The following is a 25,949-nucleotide window of genomic DNA, read 5'->3' on the forward strand; positions in this document are numbered from 1 at the left end:
CACAGGTTCGATCCCTGGCCTGGGAAGATCCCACATGTTGCAGAGCAACTAAACCCATGTGTCACAACTACTGAGCCTGCACTCTAGAGCCTGTGAGTCACAACTACTGAGCCCATGCGCCACAACTACTGAAGCCCGCGTGCCTACAGCCCATGCTCCGCAACAAGAGAAGCCACTGCAATAGAAGCCCGTGCACCGCAATGAAGAGTAGTCCCCACTCTCTGCAGCTAGAGAAAGCCCGGGTGTAGCAACGAAGACCCAACGCAGTCAAAAATAAATAAATAAAATAAGTAAATTAAAAAAAAAGAAGGAAAATAACTTGGAGAGAAGATGTAATAAGGACTGTACTGCTTATTTTTGCCCCTGACATCATGAAGTTGTAAAAAGTGTTATTTTGTTGAAACTAAGAGGAAATTTTAATGTTTCTGAAATTTGTGGAATTATCTCAAAATAGTAAATGGAAGATATTTTCCTTTTATGTACTAATCAGTCCCCTCTTGAACAATGTTGTAGTATTGCCAGTTTTATATCAGTGTGTCCAGTTCTTAACCACCATTAAGAAGTATTCTGATATTTGGACAACAGAAACAAACAAAATCAAACCAAGATTTTTGTCCCTAGAAGTTCATTTACTAAATGAAACTCTGATATAATTTATTTATGGTAATTGCTAAGCCATACTCAGTATCAATGTATGTAATCCCTTTTCTTAGGGTACATTATATTATTACCCAGTTTATACTCCATGTTGAAGAATGCTAATATAGGTGCAATTTATATTTAAGACAGACTTACAGTGAAAGAAGAAAAGGCAAAGGGATAGAAAGCCACAGAAAAAATTTCCAATTCAAGTTATATTTTGTATATCCTAATAAGACAAGCTCATAATTTTTAAGCAGCATCATTAATAGATGCCTGCTTAAGAGTAAGTATGAAAGCTTTGCTATTGGATTTGTTACTTGCTTTCATTCTTACAACATCTATGACTGCAGTTTTCCTCTGCAAGGTATGAAATATTTTACCAGATAATTCTGTGGTAATTAATTGTACTTCTTTCCCAAACTCAAAGCAGAGCTTGAATTTATATTGTTATCAACTGGAAAATTCTATTATATTGTTATGAATATTACATCATCATATGAGAGCTTGTTTTCCAGGTCACATGTCTTGGATCTGCAGACATCCTACCTTCTCTTCTCTTCACATTACCTACTCCATCTCTTCTATCTCTCTTTGTCTCTTCCCTTATCTAGCCATCTTTCATTTTTATTTTGTTTTCTCCATCTCTTTCCTTCTTTTCACTCCCTTCCTTTATATTTTAACTCTAAGTCAAACTCTCTCCTCTTGTGCATTTGATCTGTGGTAGATTGACTGCACTAATGGCCTCAGTCCATAGCCTCTTTTTATCCATATTCTGCCTTCTCACTTGGTGGTCCTCCGCCATTCTGCCTCTTCCTCAGTAATATGGCAAAAGAAGACAACAGCAAACTTGAAGCAGAAGAGAGGCTTGAAAAGGTGCTTGTACATTTCCACCTCCTTTCTGGGACTTCTGCCACTGCCATGAGAATGTACCCTGCTGAAGATCTATGACAGACACGTGGAGGAATGTTTTCTTTCTAGCAGAGGTCATCCTTGAACAACTAGCCCCTAGCCAATCCACAAGCTAACAACTGACACATGAGTGAGCCCAGCTGAGATCAGCAGAGTCTTATATCTTGTGAGAAATAAGAAATAGAGTTGTTTAGGCCACTACATTTTGGGGTGATTTGTTACACAGCAATACTAACCAATGCATTCTCTACTAAAGCTCTAATAGCCAATACAAACTTCTCTGGGTGTCTCTATAAAAATGAAGTAGCATTCTTCCTCCTAGGTTTCTGGGAATCAGATAAATATCTCTTAAGGTACAATTAAACTTGAAATATTGGAAAGTTCCATTAAAAAGATGCATTTTCTGCATCTTTTTTTCACTCTTCTGTATCTTTTTATTTTCTAGCTTATTCTTTTCCCTGTGGATTCCAAAAATGAAGACCAAGGTGTATAATTTACCCAGATTTAGATTCATTTAACTTAAGGTAAATCCATGCAAAATCAAAATGGGTAACCTAACAACGTAGAGAGTTTTTTGTCCACTGAAAATAATCCTATCGTAAATTGGCCAACCCTCTAGGAAGACAGTAGATGATCTGTAAGCCCTCTTTCAAACCTCAAATTCAACAATTTAATTCTACTGAATGATCTAGATTCTCCCAAGCTTCAACAAGTACATTGTTAATAATGATCCAAAAAAATTATAAGGGTGAATTCATTCATAATATTTATCAGATATTAGTTGAACATTTTCTCTGTATTACTGTAGGCACTGGAATTACAGAAGAAAACAAAAAAGCCCCTGATCTCATAGAGCTTACATTCTAGAGAGTAGAGACTGACATGAAGACAAGTGAACATAAAAAATACAGTATGCTAGGAGGTGGTAAGTGCCAAGGAGGAAATGAAAACATGGGGAAGATACAGTGAGGGATGGGGGCCTCTTTAAGAGAAGGAGTCACAGAAGGTTTCTGTGATAATGTGACTTTTCTGTAGTAGGAGAACCTGCCATATGGAGATTTGGGGAACTGCTCTGTAGAGAGACCAGTACATGCAAAGGCCTTGTCTGAATTGCTTTTGCTGTCTTTTAGGAAATAAAAGGTTATCACTGGAGCAGAGGGAGTAAATAAGAGTGCTGAAGGAGATGGGACGCAGTGACAACAGATCAGAGGGAGCATGTATTCCCTGCAAGCCATGGCAATGACCCTGGATTTTATTCCAAGTCGTATGGGGAAGGGTTAGACCGTCTTGAACAGAGGAAGGACATTCCCTTACATCTGAAAAAGATCACACTAGCTGATGTGTAATCTGGACTGGAGGGGGAAAAGGGAGACAGAGAAACTAGTTAGAAGGGTATCACCGTTTTGCAGATGAGAAATGGGTGGCTTGGAGTACACTAGGTAAGTGATAAGTATAAGAGCTGGAGCGACAGGAAGATGATTCTGGATGAATATGCCATGGATTTAAGGAGAGTGAGACAGTGTCACCAAGACTTTTGGTCTTAAGAGCAGGAAAAATGGAGTCGAGCTTTTCATCCGAGCCAGCATGTTGTTGCACACCTTCAGGGTTCATTTCCATTGCTGGCTACGAGGATGGTGTCCTTTGCTTGTGCAGAGAAGACAGCTCTGAAGAGCAGTACTGAAGCATCCGGAGATGGAGGAGACCAGGGCAGGAAGCAGTGGAAAAGGATGATGGCAATACCACTGGCCTCAAATGCTTTTCTTCCAGATTTTATAGAGTTCATGAATAAAAGCATAGAATTTCTAAAACTCTGGTATTTTATCCTGATTAAATATTAACATGAAAATGTACAAGAAGCTTTTGACTCCCTACATTTTCCTAGAAGCCACCCAAACCTTTGATAAAACGATTACATATCAGGTTTAGAAAAAAACACTTTCACCAATTGAATTAAATGCTTAATTTGGTAAAAGATTAATGAGGCAAAGTCCAGGCTTTCTCTTAGATTTCTTTCAAGAACATGTCTGCCTCTCTCCACCTGATACTGTCCTATCTTTTTCACTTTGCCTTCTTGGACTGTTATCTTTTTACCTCAAAACCTCAAAGGCGTGGGGTTGTTCGGCATAAGGATGGTTCATCCACTCACTTATGCAGCAGAGTAATTGGGCTGTGTGAGCTCTCTGTGAGCAAGTCAGGCCAGACTGCAGGTTCCCATGACAGTTTATAATGAGAGGCCGTTAGTTAGGCTGCATCAGGAGCCCTGTTAAAACCACATTTAACATGAACTATTTTTTGACTAACATGAACAAAGCAATTTTGTGTATGTATATAAATAAACTATCTAGAATTAGAGCAAAAAGTGTGCAAGAAAGGATCTGTCATAGTGTCACAGTCCCCTAGTCTATAGAGGACTCTGTATTGGATAAGTACCCAAGTCAGAGAAGCAGGGGTGAAGGATGATTCCCAAGTACAAAAACTCTGAAAACTCTGCTTATGGAAGCTATCCTTTATCCTATCTACAAATTTATATTCATCCTTAAAATGTCTCCTAAGTTAGTTCCTGGGGATGTCAGGAAGCCAATTTGAAATAATACAAACTCTGAACTACACAAGCTTTAAAAAAAAATGTAGTTCATTATTTTCAAATGCCTATAATACTTGCCTTTTTATAATTAAAGCAAAGCTAAATTTTCACTCAGCCTCTGTATGATTTGTAATGAATCATAAATTTCTGAGAATGAGTTTTACAATTAGATTCATTCCACAGGATAGATATAGAAAAGGAGCATTAACGCCAGTTAAAATATGCTTCCATTTCAGCTTACATAAGCATTTATAAATTCTTTTTTTTAAGGTGTTTTAATTTTCCTTCCATTTCACAAGACACAGATAAGTTTGTTATTAAGTAAGTATAATTTTTTTCTATAAATGATACAGGAAGCAAATGAAGTATAGCGACAGAAAAGAGTTGGAATAACTAGACAAAATTAAAGTAGGAAATGATATTAGGAGTCAGTAAGGGTAGGGCAGAGCACGCTGGCCCTTGGAGGAAGATTCAAAGATGAAAGTTGCTCTCTTTTCCGTGCTGTGGTATCATTCTCCAGCACACAAGGGCCTGACACAATACCGAAAACGTGAACGTCTGTCTCTAAAACAGTTAAGGGGATAACAGCATGCTGCTTGAGTCACAGGGAATAGAATTTTATTCTTCTCTCTGTTCTGCCCTGCAAACCTTGCCAAAACATTCATTCGTTTCCATTCTGGCCCAGCTATCTGTCTAATAGGCAGTGCAGCATCTCAGCAAGGGTTTGATTGCAGAGTATGTGCTCCCAAGTATGAATCATATGCCTATCAGACGCAACTGGAGAAGAATTAGTCTAAACTCATTTTTGTTAACTAGCTAATCAGCAATGTGGTGTCTAATAGCTTAATATATATATACCTTAAAAAAAACCCAAAGCATAAAATTTTAACCATTCTTACCTTCACTTAACCCTTAAGTTCCTACCTTATCTCCCTTAAACGTCTGATCAGGCTTCTCCTTACTCAGTAGGGCGTCCAGTTTTAAAAAGTCATGCTCAAAGCAATGCATAAAGCCCTGAGTATTAGTGCTTAGTTGTCTGAAAACTACATTTGAATAGAAGGGCTTTCAGTTAAATTTGACATTATAAAAACATCCATTTGCTTTCCTGAATATCATTAACATTTCGCACGATTATTTGAATCCCTTTCTAGCTTTTAGATTCTGAACTCTTTTCGTATGCCAGGTATTGAGCAATGCACTTACTTGATGGCGTGAAAGCAAAGGCGAGCCATAAGTTAAAGATATAATCTAACATTCCTCTTACCCCCATCTCCACAATCGTACCCCATAGAAAATCTGGAAGGAGGCAACAGAATGAAGTTAGTAAGTAAAAATAGCTCCCTCTTTTAATATAGGGACTGCCCAATACTGAACTGACAAACTAGAGTGGGAGCATCATATAAAAGAATATAGTGAGGCAGGAGCCCCCTGAAGAAGCCTGTGCAACGTGGCTCAAGATAGTCAAAACCATAATGGGGACTTTATCTGGGACTATAGCTACAAAAGGGAACTTGTCTAAACACGGCTGGGAAAAGGAATGGGATTAGGAAACTGCACCCTGGGTTTGGGGAGACATTGGGAAAGTACGAGGCCTTTTGCCTTAGGGATAAATTAGCTCTTTGATCCTGGAATCCTCAGAGCAGGGACTGGATATGGCCTATACGGGCAGGAGCACCGTGTAGAACAAACCTCTCCACGTCACCACAAAGCTTAAATGGAAGTGGGGCTTGGAAGGAGAAAACGTACCCAGGAAGATCAAATACCTTGTCCAAGGACAACATAACCTGCTCCGGGCAGGGCCAGCATTAGAACAAGCTTTCTGTTTCTACAATTATTTCTTCTAGATTATTGATCTTGCTTCCTTGCTACTTTATTTATTTATTTTCACTCACAACATTATAAAGGAAGAACGGGTTCAATTTGTCATTTTCTTACACTATGGGAAATAAAAGAAAATTAAAATATTGGGAGCTTTAATATGTGAGATAACAAAAAAAGTGCAAATGCAAATGAATTAGATCCTAAATAAAGCCATGTAGATACAACTTTATACTTTATGTACTTAAAATACAGGGAAGTGATAAGATATAAAATCATCTGTGTCTATATTTTTTTGGAATTTTTTTCTTTTTTAAAAAAATTTTATTGAAGTGTACTTGATTCACAATGCCGTGCTAATCCCGGCTGTACAGCAAAGTGATTCCGTTATACACACATATATTCTTTCTCACACTCCCCTCCATCACAGCCTATCACAGGATACTGAATATAGTTCCCTGCGCCACACAGTAGGATCTTGTTGTTTATCCATTCTATATATAATAGTTTACAACTGCTAATCACAAACTCCCAATCTTTCCCTCCCCCACACACCCTCCCCCTTGGCAACCACAAGTCTGTTCTCTATGTCTGCGAGTCTGTTTCTGATTTGTTGATAAGTTCATTTGTGTCATATTTTAGATTCCACATATAAGTGATATCATATGGTATTTGTCTTTCTCTGTCTGACTTACTTTACTTAGTATGATAATCTCTAGTTGCATCCATGTTGCTGCAAATGGCATTATTTCATTCTTTTTTATGGCTGAATAGTATTCCATTGTATACATGTACCACATCTTTATCCATTCATCTGTTGATAGACATTTAGGTTGCTTTCATGTCTTGGCTATTGTAAATAGTGCTGCAATAAACATAAGGGTGCATGTATCTTTTTGAATTATAGTTTTGTTTGGATATATGTCCAGGAGTGGGATTGCTGGATCAACTGGCAACTCTATTTTTAGTTTTTTGAGGAACCTCCATTTTGTTCTCCATAGTGGCTGCACCACATGAACTGTTTTTTTAATTCAACATTCCCCACACCTTCCTGGGTGGTGGTAATAGATGTTCCATGAAAAATGCATTCCCAGGTCAAAAAAGTTTGATCAGCTCTGGGTTAAATGAGGTTAATTTACCTTTGTGGCTGTTTTTCTCACAGTCTTTCATTGCTAATAGGCATTGGGAAAAGTACATTCTGGGAAATGATCAATTTAGAAAACACACAGTTTGAGAGACATTTACTTAACTTATTAAAGAGTCATTTTGCTTTCCTTTCCTCTGCAGAGACATGTTCTCAGTTATGGAATTATTTCTTGAGAGTTTATAATTAGCATTTCATGTCATCTGGGTTTACTCAATCTTATACATTTGTTAAATAAATTTTATTTAAATTATATATATATATATATATATTTATATATATATATATATATATATATATATATATATAGTTTCTTGGATGCATATATATTATTTTAACACATGTTAAACATTCTCACATATATAGCAATAGCCATAAAGGCAAATCAGTTCATATCTAAATGTCTATTGTTTCACTGTTCAGTTCTTTTTGGCTTTCTCTTACTTCCTTGAATTATTTTTTTCCATAAATTTTACAAGCTCAGCAAGTGTTCATCTTTTAATGCTTTCAGGATGATTACCATGAATGAAGGGTCATTACAGTTTAAACAAGAGAAATAGTCTTCAAATAAATTTTAAAAACACATTTAGGGTGCCAGTTAGACCTACAACCAATTGGCAATGGTGATTTATTAACCATGCGTTCTTCCACAGAAACAGTAAATGTTACACTAAGGAACATTAGGATTAAATACTTAAATGGTAGAAGTAAGTAAAAAGTAATTTTACTTAATAAACAATAAAGTTCCTCTATACAGACCTCCTCTAATATTTGCTGCTGAAGGAGATAGTAAGTTATTCAACCAAGAAAATGGATAAAGTGGGCTGACTCTCAGGTGGGATATGTATTCTCTATGAGTTTCCCTGTGGCCATGTAGAAGGACTACATGACTTTTTAATTGTATTATCTCAAACTAATGACCACTCTGTACCTCCCATGAACTGGTGAAAAAAATTAATCAAATTTCCAATAGACACAAAATGAATCACATCCTTCCTGAGTCTGTATCTAAAGTAACAATAAATTCAAAATATAATAGGAGAAGAGAGATGAAACAAGTCAGAGAAAATGCAACTTCTAATATATGATAGTATACTAGGATAGGCAGCACCAAGAAATATAAGAAATTTGATTTCAAATCTCTAATGTGTTTGGAATCATATCTTTCTTGTGAACAGGTAGTTTCCTTGTTACATTATCAAGACACCAAGAATTTCAGGTCTATATTGTAATCAAGCAAACAATCATCACTATTCAATGGTAACTTAAAATAATATAAAGAATCTGGTTTCTAGGATGACAGCTAGTTATTTTAATTAACAGAATAGGAAACAGGAATTTGATTTTTCCAAATTCCATTTATCTAAGAAAGTACATATGTTTTTACTATCATTTTTACTTATGCACAACTTCTTTTCATTTTTTAAAAAAATTAATAAAATAAGTGCTGTGGAAAGGCAAACCATTCTTACCTGTGCTCTCAAGTGGCTGAGTTACACTACAATAATGACTAACCAGGAAAGACTGTCAGGGATATCAAAGTGAATAAAGCAGTACAGCCATTTCTTGAAAAGGAAGCTTGTAGGGAGGCACTATGGTACAGTGGTTGGGCCTATGGGCTCTAGAGTCATATTCCCTTGGATGAATCTTTGTTTCATAATTTTGGGAAAGTTACTTAACCTCTCTGGGTGTTTTGGGTTCCTTCTCTGTAAATGATAAAAGTGACAACCTCTTAGTTTTGGTGAGAATAATATGAGACAAATTTGATGCATGTCGGTCACTGCTTAGCATATATGAAGAGCTCAATAAACGTTAGATTTTACAAATTTTGAGGTTGCTTTTAAAAATGAATGGGACTTTTGGTTATGGCAGACAAACTTGTATAAGGCCATCATTTCTACTACTGAGACCAAGCAGGAAAGATAAAAAACATATGAAAAGCATCTGTTGAAGGCATCAGGTGACTGTCAAAGAACAAGGACCTGAAAAGCCAAGATTCCAAAGAAAGGAAATCACAGAGGTGAAACCAACACTGCTTTCCCTTCAAGGCATTTGACAATTACTAAGCCAGATTTAGAGACAGAAAATCTGAACAGAACTTCAGGCAGTCTCATGGAGTTGTGGAAAACACAGAGTTCAGGACCACTAAGGCAAAAGGTCCATAGTAATTACCCAGGTGTTATGTGGAGATTCCTGAAGGACTACATTCTAAGAGTTAGGGCTAACCAGAAATATACCAGTTTTTATAAGGGCTGATGCTCAACTGTGAATGAGCTTAGTCCTGCTCAGTAGTCAGTAATCTGTTCCCTCCTAACTGCCTAACAAAAAAAGTAAACCCTTCCTTGAAGAAGAAAATATCATCCACAACCTCAAAGCATCTCTTTACTATTTTGTAAACAATGCCCAACATTTGATCAAAAATTACCTAACATGCAAGGATACATGACCAGTGAATGAAAGTCTACAGAAAAAGAAACAAAGTAAAAAAGAGATGATAGAAACAGACCCATATGAAATCTAGATATTAGAGTTAGCTATAAACTTTAAAAGAACTGTTATTAATATATTTAAGAATATAGATGACAAGATGGTTAATTTCATTAGGTAATTAAATCTATGCAAAAGAAACAAATGGATATCCTGAAATTGAAAAATATATTAAAGTGAATGGTTGATAATTTGAGAGGAAACTTTTGAAAAAAAACATATGTTTTTTGTGTTTTGACTTCCATCCTAAGTAAACTGTATCTTTGAAATTAACTAAAATAAACAGCTGTGTAGCAATAAGGGCCTATAACTTAAAACATAATTTCAAATCTTTGGTTGAATAATACAGAGCTATAATCTTGGGAGAAGTAACTTAATTATTTAAAGGAATCTGTGTCCCCACTACTTCTTTCACCAGTATGGTTAGGAGAACACTGTGACTTTGTGAAGTCACAAACTTCATTAAATTCTTTGAACAAATCTGTATTTACTCTTATTTCAAACAGCAGTAGTAACTGCCCTATCTCAATCTCATTAAGATTGTTATAAGTACAAATGTATTTTCTAATTTATTGATCATTATTTATCACAGTCTGCACTGTGAAAAATTATGCTGTTGGAGACATGACTACATATGGAACATGACCGAATTGGAGGTCATCTGAGTGGTTAGTATGGGCAGTTGGCACATTAAGAGTTACTAAGAGAAACATAATTAAGTACTGGAATAAATCATTTGAAGGTAATAAAAGTGAAATTTCTGTCAAAAATTTATTCAATGAAATACTAATTTTACTCCATGTTGAGTAAAATTATTAGCAGTTTCTGAATAAATCAGAATTTTTCTTCTCACTCATGTAAAATATAAGAAAATAAAACAAAGCTGGCATTAATCAGTTAAAAGCAACTAATTAGAGTAAGAACTGCACTTACCTTCCAACGTATAACTTTGCTTTGGTATATTTAATCTGAATAGGAATACAATATTATACTCCTTATATTCTTAGGTTCTTACAATTTCATTAGCTCTATAGCTTAATTAGGAATACTTCTCCTGACTTTATGGGACTGTAATTGTATAATATATGGGAGCCACATAAAAAGATTACTAAACACCAAACATTAACAAATATTTATTGGAAGAAAACAAATGAGAAATAGATTTGTGACTTGTTTTACATAATCTCCTTGGGAAAGAAAAAAATGTTGAGGTATCTTGGGGTCACCACATTAAGGTGTTTTGTTCTGGATTTGTCCTTAACTAGCTCTGTAAACTCAAGCATGTCATTTAACCTTTCTGATTGTCTGCTTAGCTATAAAATAAATAAAGATAAAATAAAGATAAATTGTGTATGATCTAACTCCATAATTAAGCCACACACACTTATTAAACACCTTTTATGTGCCAGTGCCTTTGTAAAAGGCTAAGAATATTAAGAATATAAGTTACTGTTGAAGAATTGAAAACTATAATGTATGTGAAAGCACTTTGTCAAGGATAATACATTATGTAAGGAACACGATTTTATGCTATTGAAATTATAAATATTTTTCTAGAAGGGCCAGGAGCACCTAGCTCTCACCTCAAATGCATGGGGATCCTTATTGTGGCAAATTTTACAAATAGAAATTTGCCTCAGCAAAATAAAATACATGACAGTTATCAGGAAGCAAAGAGGTAGAACAGGAAATAAGTAACTGTTTTTTAACCAGGACAGAGAAAGGACAGCGAGGCAAATAATAAAGTAGTGATTTCTTTAGAACTCTAACTTCAGAAGGACTGATAGTCTGGAAATATTAAGAAAGTGTTAAAATTGCCTGTCAGCTTAATATTCTCATGACAAAACAGGAAAACCATAAGGGAAAATTTCTCTTTGATTAAATAAAGAAAAGAAAAGGACATTTTAAAAATACCAACCTCACTACAAAGAGAGAATAGGAAAAATAAACTGTTACTCTGCAATGTGAGAAACCCATTGAGAACAGTATAAATAAAGATGACAATTTTGATAATAAAGACTGGAGAGAGAGACCACAATAAGAACACAAACCTCTGTTTTGACAAAGCCTACAATTAGTGAGATTTTAGATTCTAGACTTACTGACTCTTCCTCTTTCCAGAAATTTTACCACTGTTGGTTAAAATGTTGAAAATAATATTCCATAACATCATTCTGCAGTCCCAGCAATACACTAGATTACAATGAAAACTAGAATGAGTCCTATTGAGCAATATTGTCTCAGCTTCCAGGGAGTGTGATATAAGGATACGGTGGGCTATGATACCAAAACATAGCTCTGGATAAGGAATCACCAAGCAGAATGGATCTTACATTATATTCTGTGTATACTATTGCCCCAAGTAAATGATTAATTCCACACGGAAGAATTCTTCAAAAGAGTGGAAACATTTAACATGGTTATTAGATTTCCAAAAGTTGGCCTATTGAGTTGAAATACAACCATCCCTCACTGTATAGAAAAGATAGATTTCAGAAGACATGACCAAAGTGAATCCTTTTAAAACTGTCAGCATCTTTTTAATAGCCAGGGATTCATTTCCCAAGGGAAAAATAACCCTTCAATTGAAAATAAGATGTTGAGTCTGTATTATTATAAATACCCATTAATCCATGGGTTAATAATGCCCATTACCAATTCACGTTGTGACTATTGACTGCCTAAAACATCACATCTGATATATTATTCTTATATTCTTTATTTTCTTCCCCCAAAGTTTAGGTTGTCTAATAGACCTTAATTACACTGTCAATAGAGTTTTAAGCCAAACATGCTATTATTCTAATTTAGACGTTCTGTAAATTAAGGCTACAATTTAGTCAATTTCCATTCCCTGTCAATTTGGTAAAATGAAACAAACTAAGTTTAAATTTCTTTATTCTTTCTGTCACTTTGATCTCTAATTAATCTTTCCTATCAGGTGGCAAAAAACATTAGCCAAAGGGATTGTGGACTCAGCTGTCGTGGAATACTTTCAGTATTGGGTCATTGAGCCACACAAGACTTCATGTCTATTAACACTTTTGAAATTATAGCCAAAAAATGTCAAAGAAGTTGACAAGGCAAAAACAAATAAATAGTATAAATATAAGTAATCAGATTTAGATGAAAATCCTTCCAAGTTGGAAATATTTTTTCTTAGAGATATTTCATTATATTACCACAAGAATATAATTATTTAATAATTTTATGAAACTCATGGGTCAGAATGCCAAGGATATCAGAATGCAAAATAAAACAAAACCCAAAGAATTAAAAATTAGTGCTACTCAGTAGATTTTAAAAATTGTATTTTTTTCAATAAAGCAAAAGAAACCAAGAGGTAAGAAAATGATCTGAGGTTCATGACTGTAAAATGTCCTTTTCTTGACACTTGGAGGAAAAGATAGAGAGGTCAAGGTCAATAGGGAAGGAGATTATCAGTACATTACTTACTTCCTTATATCCAAAGATGATGCGTCCATCCATGAGGAGGGTTGCTTGGAATGTGAAGCTTCCCAGGTTGTAATTATCCTGGAGATGTACGTGGTCCCACTGGACAACAAGCGCTGTGCCTATAAACCCCATTGGAACAAAAGAAATGCAGTGAGAAAAATGTATCAATCAATTCTGGTGGGAATCTTCACAAATCATGGATCTAACCTTCACATCTAGTAGCTGTGCTACTTGAATTTTACATAGTTAACTGAATTTCTGTTACTGAAATAGCATTTGAGATATTTTTAAAGAATTGAGTATTCTCTAAATATTTGGTAAAATCTAACCTCATACTGAGGTTAATATTGAGCCCGGTATGGGGGAATTTTGCCTTAGGAAGTCCATTAATGTTAATGGGTACTGTCTGCTTAAATTTCCATGAGCCACTTTCAAAATACAACCCAAGTGGCTTGAATGAACTTCAAATACATTTGACAAATGCTGAGAGAGAAAGGAACACATTCAGGGAAGCTAGAATCAGACTTGAAAATGTCTATTTCATACTTGGAATTATACTCTTCCATGCTAAAGAAATTTCTTTAACACTCATGGGAATTTTCCTCTTTAATTCACAATGTCTGCATTTCTTTGTTGTACTGCTTCTAAAAGGTTTCAAGGTAGCTTAAAGGGCCTCAGGCTAACATTTTTGAAGCCCCTTTAAGTACACTGGGATGGATCTTCAGTGCTATATATCATATTCTGATGAGTCAATCTGCCAGTGTTTATTATAAAAGTATTAACATGAAACAGTAATTGAAACACAGTTTAATAGCCACCAATGAGAATATATATTTTGTTTTTTTTAATCAGTGTTTCTCTTTTAGGTTTTATTTATATTTATTTATTTATTTTACTGGGGTACTTATAGTTGTTTTACAACATTGTGTTAGTTTCTACTGTACAGCAAAGTGGAGTTCCCTGTGCTATGCAGCAGGTTCTCATTAGTTATCTATTTTATATGTATTAGTTAGTGTATATGTCAATCCCAATCTCCCAACTCATCCCACCACCCCTCTTTCCCCCCTTGGTGTCCATATGTTTGTTCTCTACATCTGTGTCTCTATTTCTGCCTTGCAAACAGGTTCATCTGTACCATTTTTCTAGATTCCACATATATGCGTTAATATACGATACTTGTTTTCTTTTTCTGACTTACTTCACTCTGTATGACAGTCTTTAGGTCCATCCATGTCTCTATAAATGACTCAATTTCGTTTCTTTTTATGGCTGAGTAATATTCTATTGTGTATATGCACCACATCTTCTTTATCCATTCGTCTGTCAATGGGCATTTAGGTTGCTTCCTTGACCTGGCTATTGTAAATAGTGCTGCAATGAATATTGGTGTGCATGTGTCTTTTTGAGTTATGGTTTTCTCTGCGTATATGCCCAGTAGTGAGATTGCTGCGTCATATGATAATTCTATTTTTAGTTTTTTAAGGAACCTCTATACTGTTCTCCATAGTGGCTGTATCAATTTACATTCCCACCAACAGTGCAAATGGGTTCTCTTTTCTCCACACCCTCTCCAGCATTTATTGTTTGTAGATTTTTTGATGATGGCCATTCTGACTGGTATGAGATGATACCTCATTGTAGTTTTGATTTGCATTTCTCTAATAATTAATGATGTTGAGCAGCTTTTCATGTGTTTGTTGGCCATCTGTATATCTTCTTTGGAGAAATGTCTATTCAGGTCTTCCGCCCATTTTTTGATTGGGTTGTTTGTTTTTTTAATATTGATCTGCATGAGCTGTTTGTATATTTTGGAGATTAATCCTTTGTCTGTTGATTCGTTTGCAATTATTTTCTCCCATTCTGAGAGCTGTCTTTTCATCTTGTTTATGGTTTGCTTTGCTGTGCAGAAGCTTTTAAGTTTCATTAGGTCCCATTTGTTTATTTTTGTTTTTATTTCCTACTCTTGAAGGCAGGTCAAAAAAGATCTTGCTGTGATTTATGTCAAAGAGTGTTCTCCCTATGTTTTCCTCTAAGAGTTTTATAGTTTCCAGTCTTACATTTAGGTCTTTAATCCATTTTGAGTTTATTTTTGTGTATTGTGTTAGGGAGTGTTCTAATTTCATTAACTGACACTGTTTATTCTTTTTTATTTTTTTTAAGAAAACAAATGAGCAGCTAAGACGTTTGCTTAGCTCTAAGTATTGGATTTTCTAATCTTTTAAAAAATCTTGTTGCCAAAAAATGAGGTACAGAAATGAAACTCACAGAACTAAGAGAGCATAACTTATCTCCCAGGTCAGTAAATATATGATTAAAAAGAAAAAAAAATCAATATTGCATGACAGAGAGCTTTTGGGTTAGTGAAGATGTGGAGATGCTAGGAGAGTAGAGTGCCCAGAGAGGGCATGGATGCTCCATACCCTTTCCCACGTAACTTGCCCTATACATGTCTTCTGTCTGACTTCCTGAGTTCATTCCCATACCAGGTGATTGGAGTAGACCAGAACACTGTCATTACTGTGTTTTTGAGTATAACTTAAGGCTGAGATCTTTTGACCAAGATGGCAGCATAGAAGGCTCCTGATTTCCCCTCTTCCCATGGATACACTGAATGTACAGCTACACAAGGAGCAATTTCCTTTGAGAGAAATACAAAATTAGCTGAGTGACTGCTATACATGAGGCAACTGAGAAAATACCCATAATGAAACAGCACACATCTAGGTGCTTACTGTGATCATCTGGAGCCCAGAAGAGCCAGTGGGTACTTCCTCTACCTTGTTCCTTTGGCTCAGTCCAAGGATAAAACCAAGTCACCAGCATCTCTCTGGAAGGAGCTTGCATACATGTCTGGCACCCAGCTTTTGTGGCTGCCACCTGAGGACAGGCCCCCAGGTCATCTTGCTCTGAGAGACAATGGGGTTTGCATTCATGAGTCCCACAGGACTGTAGCACACAAAGAAGCAATTGTTAATAGACACACCTGTGAGCACTTGCATCATTTGCATTGGCTATACCCTCAAGGCTCAGTAGAGAGGGAGCAGACAAAATACCTGTCTCCCAGTTTATCCCTGGAGAGGATTTGACTGCATACTTTTCCAGTATGCTGCTGCCTGAGGGGCTGCCAACAAATCTAGGTGCTGACTGCGATCTTCCCCTTTGGGAAACTGATGGCTCTTGGCACACCCAAAACTACTGGATGCCACTGAGAACAAAGATGGTGCCTTGAACAATCACAAAGGTTTGAAAGACAACCAGGAGCTTGAGCTAAGCTGATTGATGAACTTCATGTTGTAGAGAAAACCACTCTGACAAGACTGGAAGAGGTAGCTATTTATCTGATGTACAAAAACTAACAGCGAGTAAAGAAAAATGAAGAAACAGGGGAATATGTTCCAAACAAGAAACAAGATAACTCTCTAGAAACTGATCTTAATGAAACAGATGTAAGTGATTTACCCAAATGAGTTCAAAATATCAGTCATAAGTACGCTCACTGGACTTCCCTGGCAGTCCAGTGGTGAAGATTCTGTGCTTCCATTGCAGGGGGCACAGGTTTGATCCCTGGCTGGGGACCAAGATCCCGTATGCCACACAGTGCAGCCAAAAAACAAAAAAAAGATGCTCACTGAGGTCAGGAGAGCAATGCATGAACAAAGTGAGAATTCCAATGAAGAGACAGAAAATATAAAAAGTACTAAAAAGAAATCATAGTACCAAAGAATACAATAACTGACCAGAAGTTTTAATAGAGGGGTTCAACAACAGACTATATCAAGTAAAAGAAAAGATCAATGCACTTGAAAACATATCAGTGGAACTGATCCAATTAGAGGAGCAGAGAGAGAGAAAAAGAATGAAAAAGAGTGAAGATAGCTTAAGGGACATATGGGACACCATCAAGTAGACCAATATTCACATTATAGGGATTTCAGAATGAGAAGAGAGAGAGAAAGGGGCAGAAGGATTATTCAGAGAGGACTTCCCAGGTGGTGCAGTGGTTAAGAATCTGTCTGCCAATGCAGGGGACACGGGTTTGAGCCCTGGTCTGGGAAGATCCCACATGCCACAGAGCAACTAAGCCCATGCACCACAACTACTGAGCCTGTGTTCTAGAGCCTGCAAACCACAACTACTGAGCCCATGTGCCACAACTACTGAAGCCTGCATGCCTAAGGCCCGTGCTCTGCAACAAGAGAAGCCACCTCAGTGAGAAGCCCGCCCACCACAATGAAGAGTAGCCCTGCTCGCCGCAACTAGAGAAAGCTTGCGTTGCGTGCAGCAATGAAGACCCAAAGAAGGCAAAAATAAATAAATAAATAAAAAATAAAATGATTATTCAAAGAACTAATGGCTGAAAACTTCCTTAACCTGGGGTAAAAAACAGACATCCAGATCCAGAAAGCTCAAAAATACCAAAAAGATGAATCATAAGGGATTAACACTGAAACACATTATAATCAAATTATCAGAAGTTAACAACAAGGAAAGAATCTTAAAAGCAAGAAGAGAAAAGCAATTTGTTACTTACAAGGGAAATTTTAAAGACTGTTAGTAGATTTTTCTGCAGAAACCTTGCAGGCAAGAGAGAGTGGGGTGAGGTATTCAAAGTGCTGAAAGAAAAAACCTGCTAACCAAGAGTACTTTATTAAGCAAAGTTGTTCTTCAGAATTAAAGGAGAGAAAGAAATTTCCAGACAAACAAAAGCTGAAAAAGATCTTTACCACTAGACCAGACTTATAAGAAATGTTAAAGGGAGTTCTTCAAGCTAAAATGAAAGAATGCTAGTAAGTAACAAGAATTATATATATATATATAAAAAACTCACTGGTAAAGGTAAATATATAGTTAAATTCAGAATACTTTTATAATGGTGGTGGAAAAATCACTTATAACTCTAGTATAAAGGTTAAAAGACAAAAGTTAAAAAAATAACTATAACTACAATAGTTTGTTAGTGGATATGCAATATAAAAAGTTATAAATTGTGATATCAAAAACATAAAATATGGTGGAAGGCGTAAAAATGTAGAGCTTCTGTATGAGTTTGAAGTTAGTTGTTATCAGCTTAAGATTGATTGTATAAGATGTTTTATGTAAGCCTCATAGTAATCACAGACCAAATACTGACACACAGAAGATAAAGTACAATGAATTGAAGCATATCACTACAGAAAATCAAATCACAAAGGAGAGTGAGATAAAGAAAGGAACAAAGGAATTACAAAACAGCCAGAAAACAAGTACCAAAATGGCAATAGTAAACCATACCTATCAATAGTTACTTTAAATGTAGATGGACTAAATTCTCCAATCAAAAGACGCAGACTGGGTTAAGAGTTTAAGAAAAAGACTTAACTATATGCTGCCCACAGACACTCACTTCAGTTTTAAGAACACATGTAGATTAAAAGCAAAGGTATGGAAAAAGATTTTCCATGCAAATGGAAACCAGAAGAAAACAGAGGTAGGTATACTTATGCCAGAAAAGTAGACTTTTAAGCCAAAACTTGTAACAAGAGACAAAAGAAAGGTCATTATTTAATAATAAAGAGGTCAATTCATCAAGAGGATATTAACAATTGTAAATGTTTATAAATATTTACACATCCAATCATAATACGTAAATATATAAAGCAAATATTAACAGATCTAAAGGCACAAAGAGACAGCAATACAATAAAAATAGGGAACTTCATATCTCACTTTCAACAATGGATAGATCATTCAGACAGAATATCAATAAGGAAACGTCGGACTTAAACTACATATTAGAGCAGGTGAACCTTACAGAAATACATAGAACATTTCATCAAACAGCAGCAGAATGCACATTTTACTGAAGTGCAGTAAGACATTCTCCAGGATAGATAATTTTTTTAGGCCACAAGACAAGACTTAACAATTTTAAGAGGACTGAATACATATCAGACATCTTTTCTGACTAAAATGGTATAAATCTACAAACTAACAGCAGAAGGAAAACTGGAAAATTCACAAATACATGGAGATTAAAAAATATCCTCCTGAACAACCAGTGGGCCAAAGAAGAAATCAAAAGGGAAATCTAAAAATATCTTGAGATAAATGAAAATGGAAACAAAACATAAAACTTAAGGGATTCAGCAGAGGCAATTCTAAGAGGAAATTTATAGAGATAAATGCCTATATGAAGAAAAAAGAAAGATCTCAAAAAACAACCTAACTTTACACATCAAGGAACTAAAAAAGAAGAACAAACCAAGCCTAAAGTTAGCAGAAGAAGGAAATATCAAAGATCAGAATGGAAATAAAAGAAATGGAGACTAAAAAGATCCATTAGATAGATATCACTAGAATGATAGAAAAGATCATTGAAACTAAGAGCTTTCTTAAGATAAAAAATTTGACAAAACTTTGGCTAGACTAAGAAAAATGAGAAAGTATAAATAAAATCAGAAATGAAAGAGGAGACACTACAACTGATAACACAGAAAACAAAGGATCATAAGAAACTATTGTACTATGAACAATTATATGCCAACAAATTGGACAACCTAGAATGTATGGATAGATTCCTAGAAACATACCATCAATCAAGATTGAATCACAAAGAAACAGAAAATCTGAACAGACCAATTACTAGTAAGGAGATAGAATCAGTAATTATAAAAATTCTGACGAAGAAAAATCCAGGACCAGATGGCTTCACTGGGGAACTTTACCAAACAGTTAAAGAAGAATTAATACCAATTCTTATCAAAGTCTTCCAAAATAGAGAAGAGAGAACACTTCCAAACTCATTTTTCAAGGCCAGCATTACCCTGATACCAAAGCCAAATGAGGACACTACAAGAAAAGAAACTTACAGACCAATATAGCCAATGAACATAGATGCAAAAATACTCAACAAAATCTTAGCAAACCATATTCAACAGTACATTAAAAAGATCATATAACATGATCAAGCTGGATTTATTCCTGAGATGCAAGGATGGTTCAACATGCACTAATCAATCAATGTGATATGCCACATTAACAAAATGAAGGATAAAAATCATATAATAATCTCAATAGATGCAGAAAAAGCATCTGACAAAATTCAACATCCTCTCATGATAAAAACTCTTAAATCAGGTATAGATAGAATGCATCTCAACAAAATAAAGTCCATATATGACAAGCCCATAGCTAACATCATACTTAAGGCTAACAAGATACTAAGCAGAAAGCTTTTCCTCTAAGATCAGGAAAAAGACAAGAACACCCACTCTCACCATTTTTATTCAACATAATACTGGAAATCCTAGCCAGAGCAATTAGGCAAGAAAAAGAAATAAAAGGCATACAAACTGGAAAGGAAGAAGTAAAACTGTCACTATTTACAGATGCCTGTATTGTATATAGAAAACCCTAAAGACTCCCCAAAAAACTGTTAGAACTAATAAATGAATTCAGTAAGGTTTCAGGATACAAAATCAATATACAGAAATGTGTTGTGTTTCTATGTGCTAATAACAGACTATCAGAAAGGGAAATTAAGAAAACAATTCCATTTACAATTGCATAAGAAAACACCTAGAAATAAATTTAACCAAAGGGGTGAAAGTCCTGTATACTGAAAACTGTAAGAGAGTGATGAAAGAAACCGAAGAAGCACAAATAAATGGAATGATATTTCATGTTCTTAGATTGGAAGAATTAATATTGTTAAAATTTCGATGCAACCCAAAACAATCTACAGATCCAATGCAATCCCTATCAAAATTCCAATAGCATTTTTCACAGAAATGAAAAAAATCCTAAAATTTGTATGGAACCACAGAAGACTCCAAATAGACAAGCAATCTTGAGAAAGAAGAACAAAGCTGGAGGCATTATACTTTCTGATTTCGAAGTATATTACAAAGCTATAGTAACCAAAACAGTATGGTTTGGGGATTAAGAAAAAAAGACACATAGATCAATGGAACAGAGAACAGATGCCAGAAATAAATCCATGCTTATATGGTCAATTCATTTTCAATAATGGAGCCAAGAATATACAATGCGGAAGAACTGTTTCTCAACATACTGGATAACTGTGCTGGGAAAACTGGATAGTCACATGCAAAAGGATATACCATACACAAAAATCAACTCAATATATCAAATTTTACCTTTTATTACAAGTTGCTGAATCTAAAACTTTATGGTCTGCAGCAGGTTAGTGAGAGTGGCTTTTAGAGAGCTGGGTTAGTGTGGTGCATCTCTTGGCTTATGACTAACAATCCTACACTGTTTCTCTGATGATGGGCACAAAATCTAATGGTAAAGTTCTTCCTGGCAGAGCTGAAGTTGTAATTTAAGCTCATATAACAGACCACATGAGCTGCTGTACCATCCTATGTGCTTAATGGAACTGAGCAGTTGGAACTTAGTATCCCTAGGGTGATCAAACTGTCTAATCAGTAATGGATGCCAATTTCTTTTTTTTTTTTTTTTTTTTTTTTTTTTTAAATTTATTTATTTACTTTTGGCTGTGTTGGGTCTTCATTTCTGTGCGAGGGCTTTCTCTAGTTGTGGCAAGCAGGGGCCACTCTTCATCGCGGTGCGCGGGCCTCTCACCATCGCGGCCTCTCGTTGCAGAGCACAGGCTCCAGACGCGCAGACTCAGTAGTTGTGGCTCACAGGCCTAGTTGCTCCGCGGCATGTGGGATCCTCCCAGACCAGGGCTCGAACCTGTGTCCCCTGCATTAGCAGGCAGATTCTCAACCACTGTGCCACCAGGGAAGCCCTGGATGCCAATTTCTTAATCTCCAAAATAAAAACAGGCAAGTAGGTTGATCTAGGGGCATTTAAGGTCACTATTAACTCCAAATTTTCTGATTCTGTGCTTGATTAGGCTTCTGATCACTGTAAGATTTATGCTTTTGTAATTTGCTATTTATGAGTTTTTGTGCATTAATATTCTGTGACTCAGACTTCTAGGCTGGCTATAATATTTTGAAGCATCATCTGATTTTTAAAATCTAGTGCTTTAATACTTACAGAAATATTATCTTAGAAGAAATGTTCTAAACTGCTGTCTCCTCTAGAGAAGTTTTTGCTTTCCTAAAATGTTGAGTTTCCCATCCTTAAGCATTCCTTCAATGATCCTAACCAATCAAAGTTGGAAATATTTCAGTAAGTTGCTATGGTATAAACGGACTTTGTGAAGATCCTTACAATACTGAAAAGTGTTTCAATCAGTTAATAAGACACAGGCAATTACTAGCTTTTATTATTATATTGTAAGAATGCAATATTCCCATTGGTTATCACACAGAAGATATTTCAATAAAGTAAAATACAGTAATTCTTGAGTATTTGTACTTTTACAACTCTCAGAATTAAAAATCATCTTACATACCTAATTTTTTTCATGTATTCATTCATTGAATAATTAATTATTGAGGACCGACTGTGTATTGAGTTCTTGTGCCAGGTATTGAAGAGAAAATAATTTCTTATAAATAGTCACAGTCCTAGTTTTTAAAGAATTTAGAATCCAGTTGAAGTGGCATACATTAATTTTTTAAAATCATTTAAATAAAAGTAAAATTTAAATATTGAGCTACCTAGGCACATGGGTGTGTGAGAGAGCATATGGGGAAAGAGACTTAATATGCTTTATGATTTTATTTTATTTTTTTTTGGGTACGCGGGCCTCTCACTGTTGTGGCCTCTCCTGCTGCGGAGCACAGGCTCCGGACGCGCAGGCTCAGCGGCCATGGCTCACGGGCCCAGCCACTCCGCGGCATGTGGGATCTTCCCAGACCGGGGCATGAACCCGTGTCCCCTGCATCGGCAGGCGGACTGTCAACCACTGCGCCACCAGGGAAGCCCCTGCTTTATGATTTTGATGCTAACAGTCTAAAAACTTGGTCATCAGAAGCTTGTGCCCATGAGTAAATGTTCCCAACATCACCTAGTAAGTGACAAAGCTTGGAAAATACTCAACTTTCTTATTTACTTAGGGTAGATTCATTCTGTCTAGTAGGCCATGGGAATAAGCTTCAGATAAGTTGCTCACTGTAGCTCTGTCTAAAGTATACTTACAATCTACTTGTACATCTTTGGGCCTTAGTACCTAAGTTTTTTTAAGTGGGAGGACAGAGTATAACTTCTTAAAATAATAGAAGGAAATAATTATTATGGCTAACATTTAGTATTACTTCATATTGGATCACACTTTGGTGTTATTCAAATTGTTTGAAATGAATTTCTCAAAGTGTGCATCTAAGTATGTTTAGTTTTCTTCCTCTTTTGCTATTTTGACCTGTAAAGTGGCTTTATCACACTGGTCAGATCTCTTTCAGCAAAATGATGTCATTTTCTGAAAGCCATGGTCACGAGTAAGTCTATGCTACCCCATAGTAATTTTCTTCCTTGCTCATTAAGGTAAGACAAGAGAAGAAATAACTCTGTTCAGGCCACATGCTTTCATTATTTTAAAAGATAAAATTGTCACTTGGGCAAATAAATATTATTTTTGTATTATAAAGAGAACAGAAATTTCTATCTTTAAGTTTCCAAAACAAATTCTTCTTTTCCTATAATTTCATTTTCTACTAAAGTTACAGCTTTCAATAAGATGTAGACATGAAAATTCATTTATGTCTTTAGGACCTTACATTTCTTACTTAGATTTGAATGGTACTTAGTGACATATTCTATGTCTTTTCTGACTATTTTATATGTCCCACAAAGAAATAGTAGGGATAGATTGTTGTCAGTTACTCTATTTCATATTTCAAAGTCAGGAGAACTTTTTTCTTAAGTGATTTTAATTACCCACAATCCTAGATTTTTAAAAGGTGTGTTCATCTTATGGTACATATTATTCAAAAGTTTTGGAAATTTAATATCAATATATTATGCCACTTGCCTCTATCTGAAGATTAAAACTAACAAATTATCCTTTGTTTTTTTTAATAGGAGGGACGTATTGCAAATATCATAAAATAAATGTATTTGCTTTGTTTGAGGCATTGTTTACAGCAACTCATTTATTATAGTGCCCAATACATGTAAATAAACATTTGTTGAATGAACAAATGAAAGAATGAATAAACAAGTGACATTTAACCACATAGTTTACTCCATATATTAACAGTATTAACAGCTGCAGTGTAACATTTGTCATCTCGGGGCATTTGTATCAAGCAGTTTAAAATTCCAGTCTACCCCAAAAAACCCAAGGTTACTAAAATATTAATATGAATCTGATGATCAATGTTTATAAGTACACATTTAGTAAAAAATAGGCTAACCAATACATACCATTATCAAAATATCTGACCGTTGAATTTCTGGATACACTGGGATCAAAATTTGCCATTAAAGGTGCTATGTACTGTGTGGCTGTTAGCATTCGATGTACAACTTCTCCAGTGTATATGAAACCTATAATTAGTAAAATAATAAATATGTTAAGAAAAAGTCCAGAAAATTTTAATTAAAATATCCCAACTCACCTTCAGTCACATTTCGAAAAATAAAATATCATGGTAGCTAAAAAAAAGAAACATAATTAATGTCTTAATGTCTGATCAGCAATAGTTGAGTCTGGATTAAGTGACAAATTCCCATATGATTTGGTAGCACCTTGCAGACTGGTAAATCAGAAATCTATAGTATGTACAACTTTAATTGCAGGAAAGTGACTATTACCTGGAAGAGATTATTAGGCTGAAGAGTCTAGTGTAGTACTATAAGTAATTCAAACATTAAATTTGCCTTTAGTAATCCCTTGTTATCTTAACACTAGTCAAACAGGCAAGTCCAGTTTACAAATGAATGTATATTCATGATGTTGAATTGCTTTTCTTAATTTCAGTTTAGGACATTTTCGAAATTACACATATGTATCTTTAATACTAAAATGCAGAAAATGTTTTGGACCATCTTTTCAAGGTTGAAAGGAGGCTAAGCACTCATGGAAAAACTTCACATTTCTCAGATTGCTCAAGTAGCACTGTATCAAGGAGGTAAAGACTATATGTTTTCAGATAAGGTGGTAAAACATTGATAATACACAAATGCCTCTCTATTTAGAGAGTTATCAATGCCAGCCTATTCTAGCTGTTGGATAACAAGAGGGAATTTACTATGGAGAACTTCGTCTTGAATTAACTTTCAGTACCTCCCATGTTACAACCCTACCCACTTTCAATTATTCACACTGGGTTTATTTAATTTGTGGATTATCCATGACAAATTGTTAATCCTATACTGGCTTCTTGTCTTCAAGGTCTTTAGCTGCCTAAAAGGAGAGTCAACTCAGGGAATACCAACTAATTTTTCATATTAATCTAGGAAGTGTACAATTAAGAATATAAAAAATGCACACATACACACATACCTTATTACAAAATAAAATCCAAAGCAAGTTATTTGTGACAATGCATTTTTAATGTTTAGGCAATCATAAGTTAACTACATATCTGGGGTTACTATAGATCATTTTTCTATTTCCATAAGAATTAATTTAAAAAGTGGGATTTTTTTTAAAACCACAAAATTATGTAGAATTTAAACTTCTAAAAGTGTAAAACTTTTATCTCACTTCATGGTCTGAATAAAGCTTTCATTGGTATATCATGGCCTTTATTGTTTCAAATCTCAACTGTAATTTCTAGGTAAGTTATTGAAGAATTAAATCTGTAGTCATTTACTTTGAAATCAATTTCTGTCTTTCCAGCAATGTCGTCTTTCCTTAGACTTCCTTTTTTTTTTTTTTTTTTTTTTTGCTGTATGCGGGCCTCTCACTGTTGTGGCCTCTCCCGTTGCGGAGCACAGCCTCCGGACGCGCAGGCTCAGCGGTCATGGCTCACGGGTCCAGCCGCTCCACGGCATGTGGGATCTTCCCGGACCGGGGCACGAACCCGTGTCCCCTGCATCAGCAGG

At 35.4% G+C, this 25,949-nt stretch overlaps 1 protein-coding gene across 3 annotated transcripts in view; it reads right to left on the reverse strand.

Annotated features, from left to right (window-relative positions):
- The window catches only part of PLXDC2 (plexin domain containing 2), a 409,788-nt gene that overhangs the window by 127,252 nt on the left and 256,587 nt on the right, over positions 1-25,949 (reverse strand). For all 3 annotated transcript variants that reach the window (XM_081229343.1, XM_081229341.1, XM_081229342.1), the window contains exons 5-6: positions 24,324-24,446; positions 13,041-13,159 (exon numbers count right to left, since the gene is read on the reverse strand). In XM_081229343.1, coding sequence (XP_081085469.1) covers positions 13,041-13,159; positions 24,324-24,446 — 242 coding nt within the window. The remainder of the gene's footprint in view (positions 1-13,040; positions 13,160-24,323; positions 24,447-25,949) is intronic.

This window comes from Mesoplodon bidens, assembly GCF_964165515.1.
Source record: "Mesoplodon bidens genome assembly, chromosome: 3".
Classification (NCBI taxonomy): domain Eukaryota; kingdom Metazoa; phylum Chordata; class Mammalia; order Artiodactyla; family Ziphiidae; genus Mesoplodon; species Mesoplodon bidens.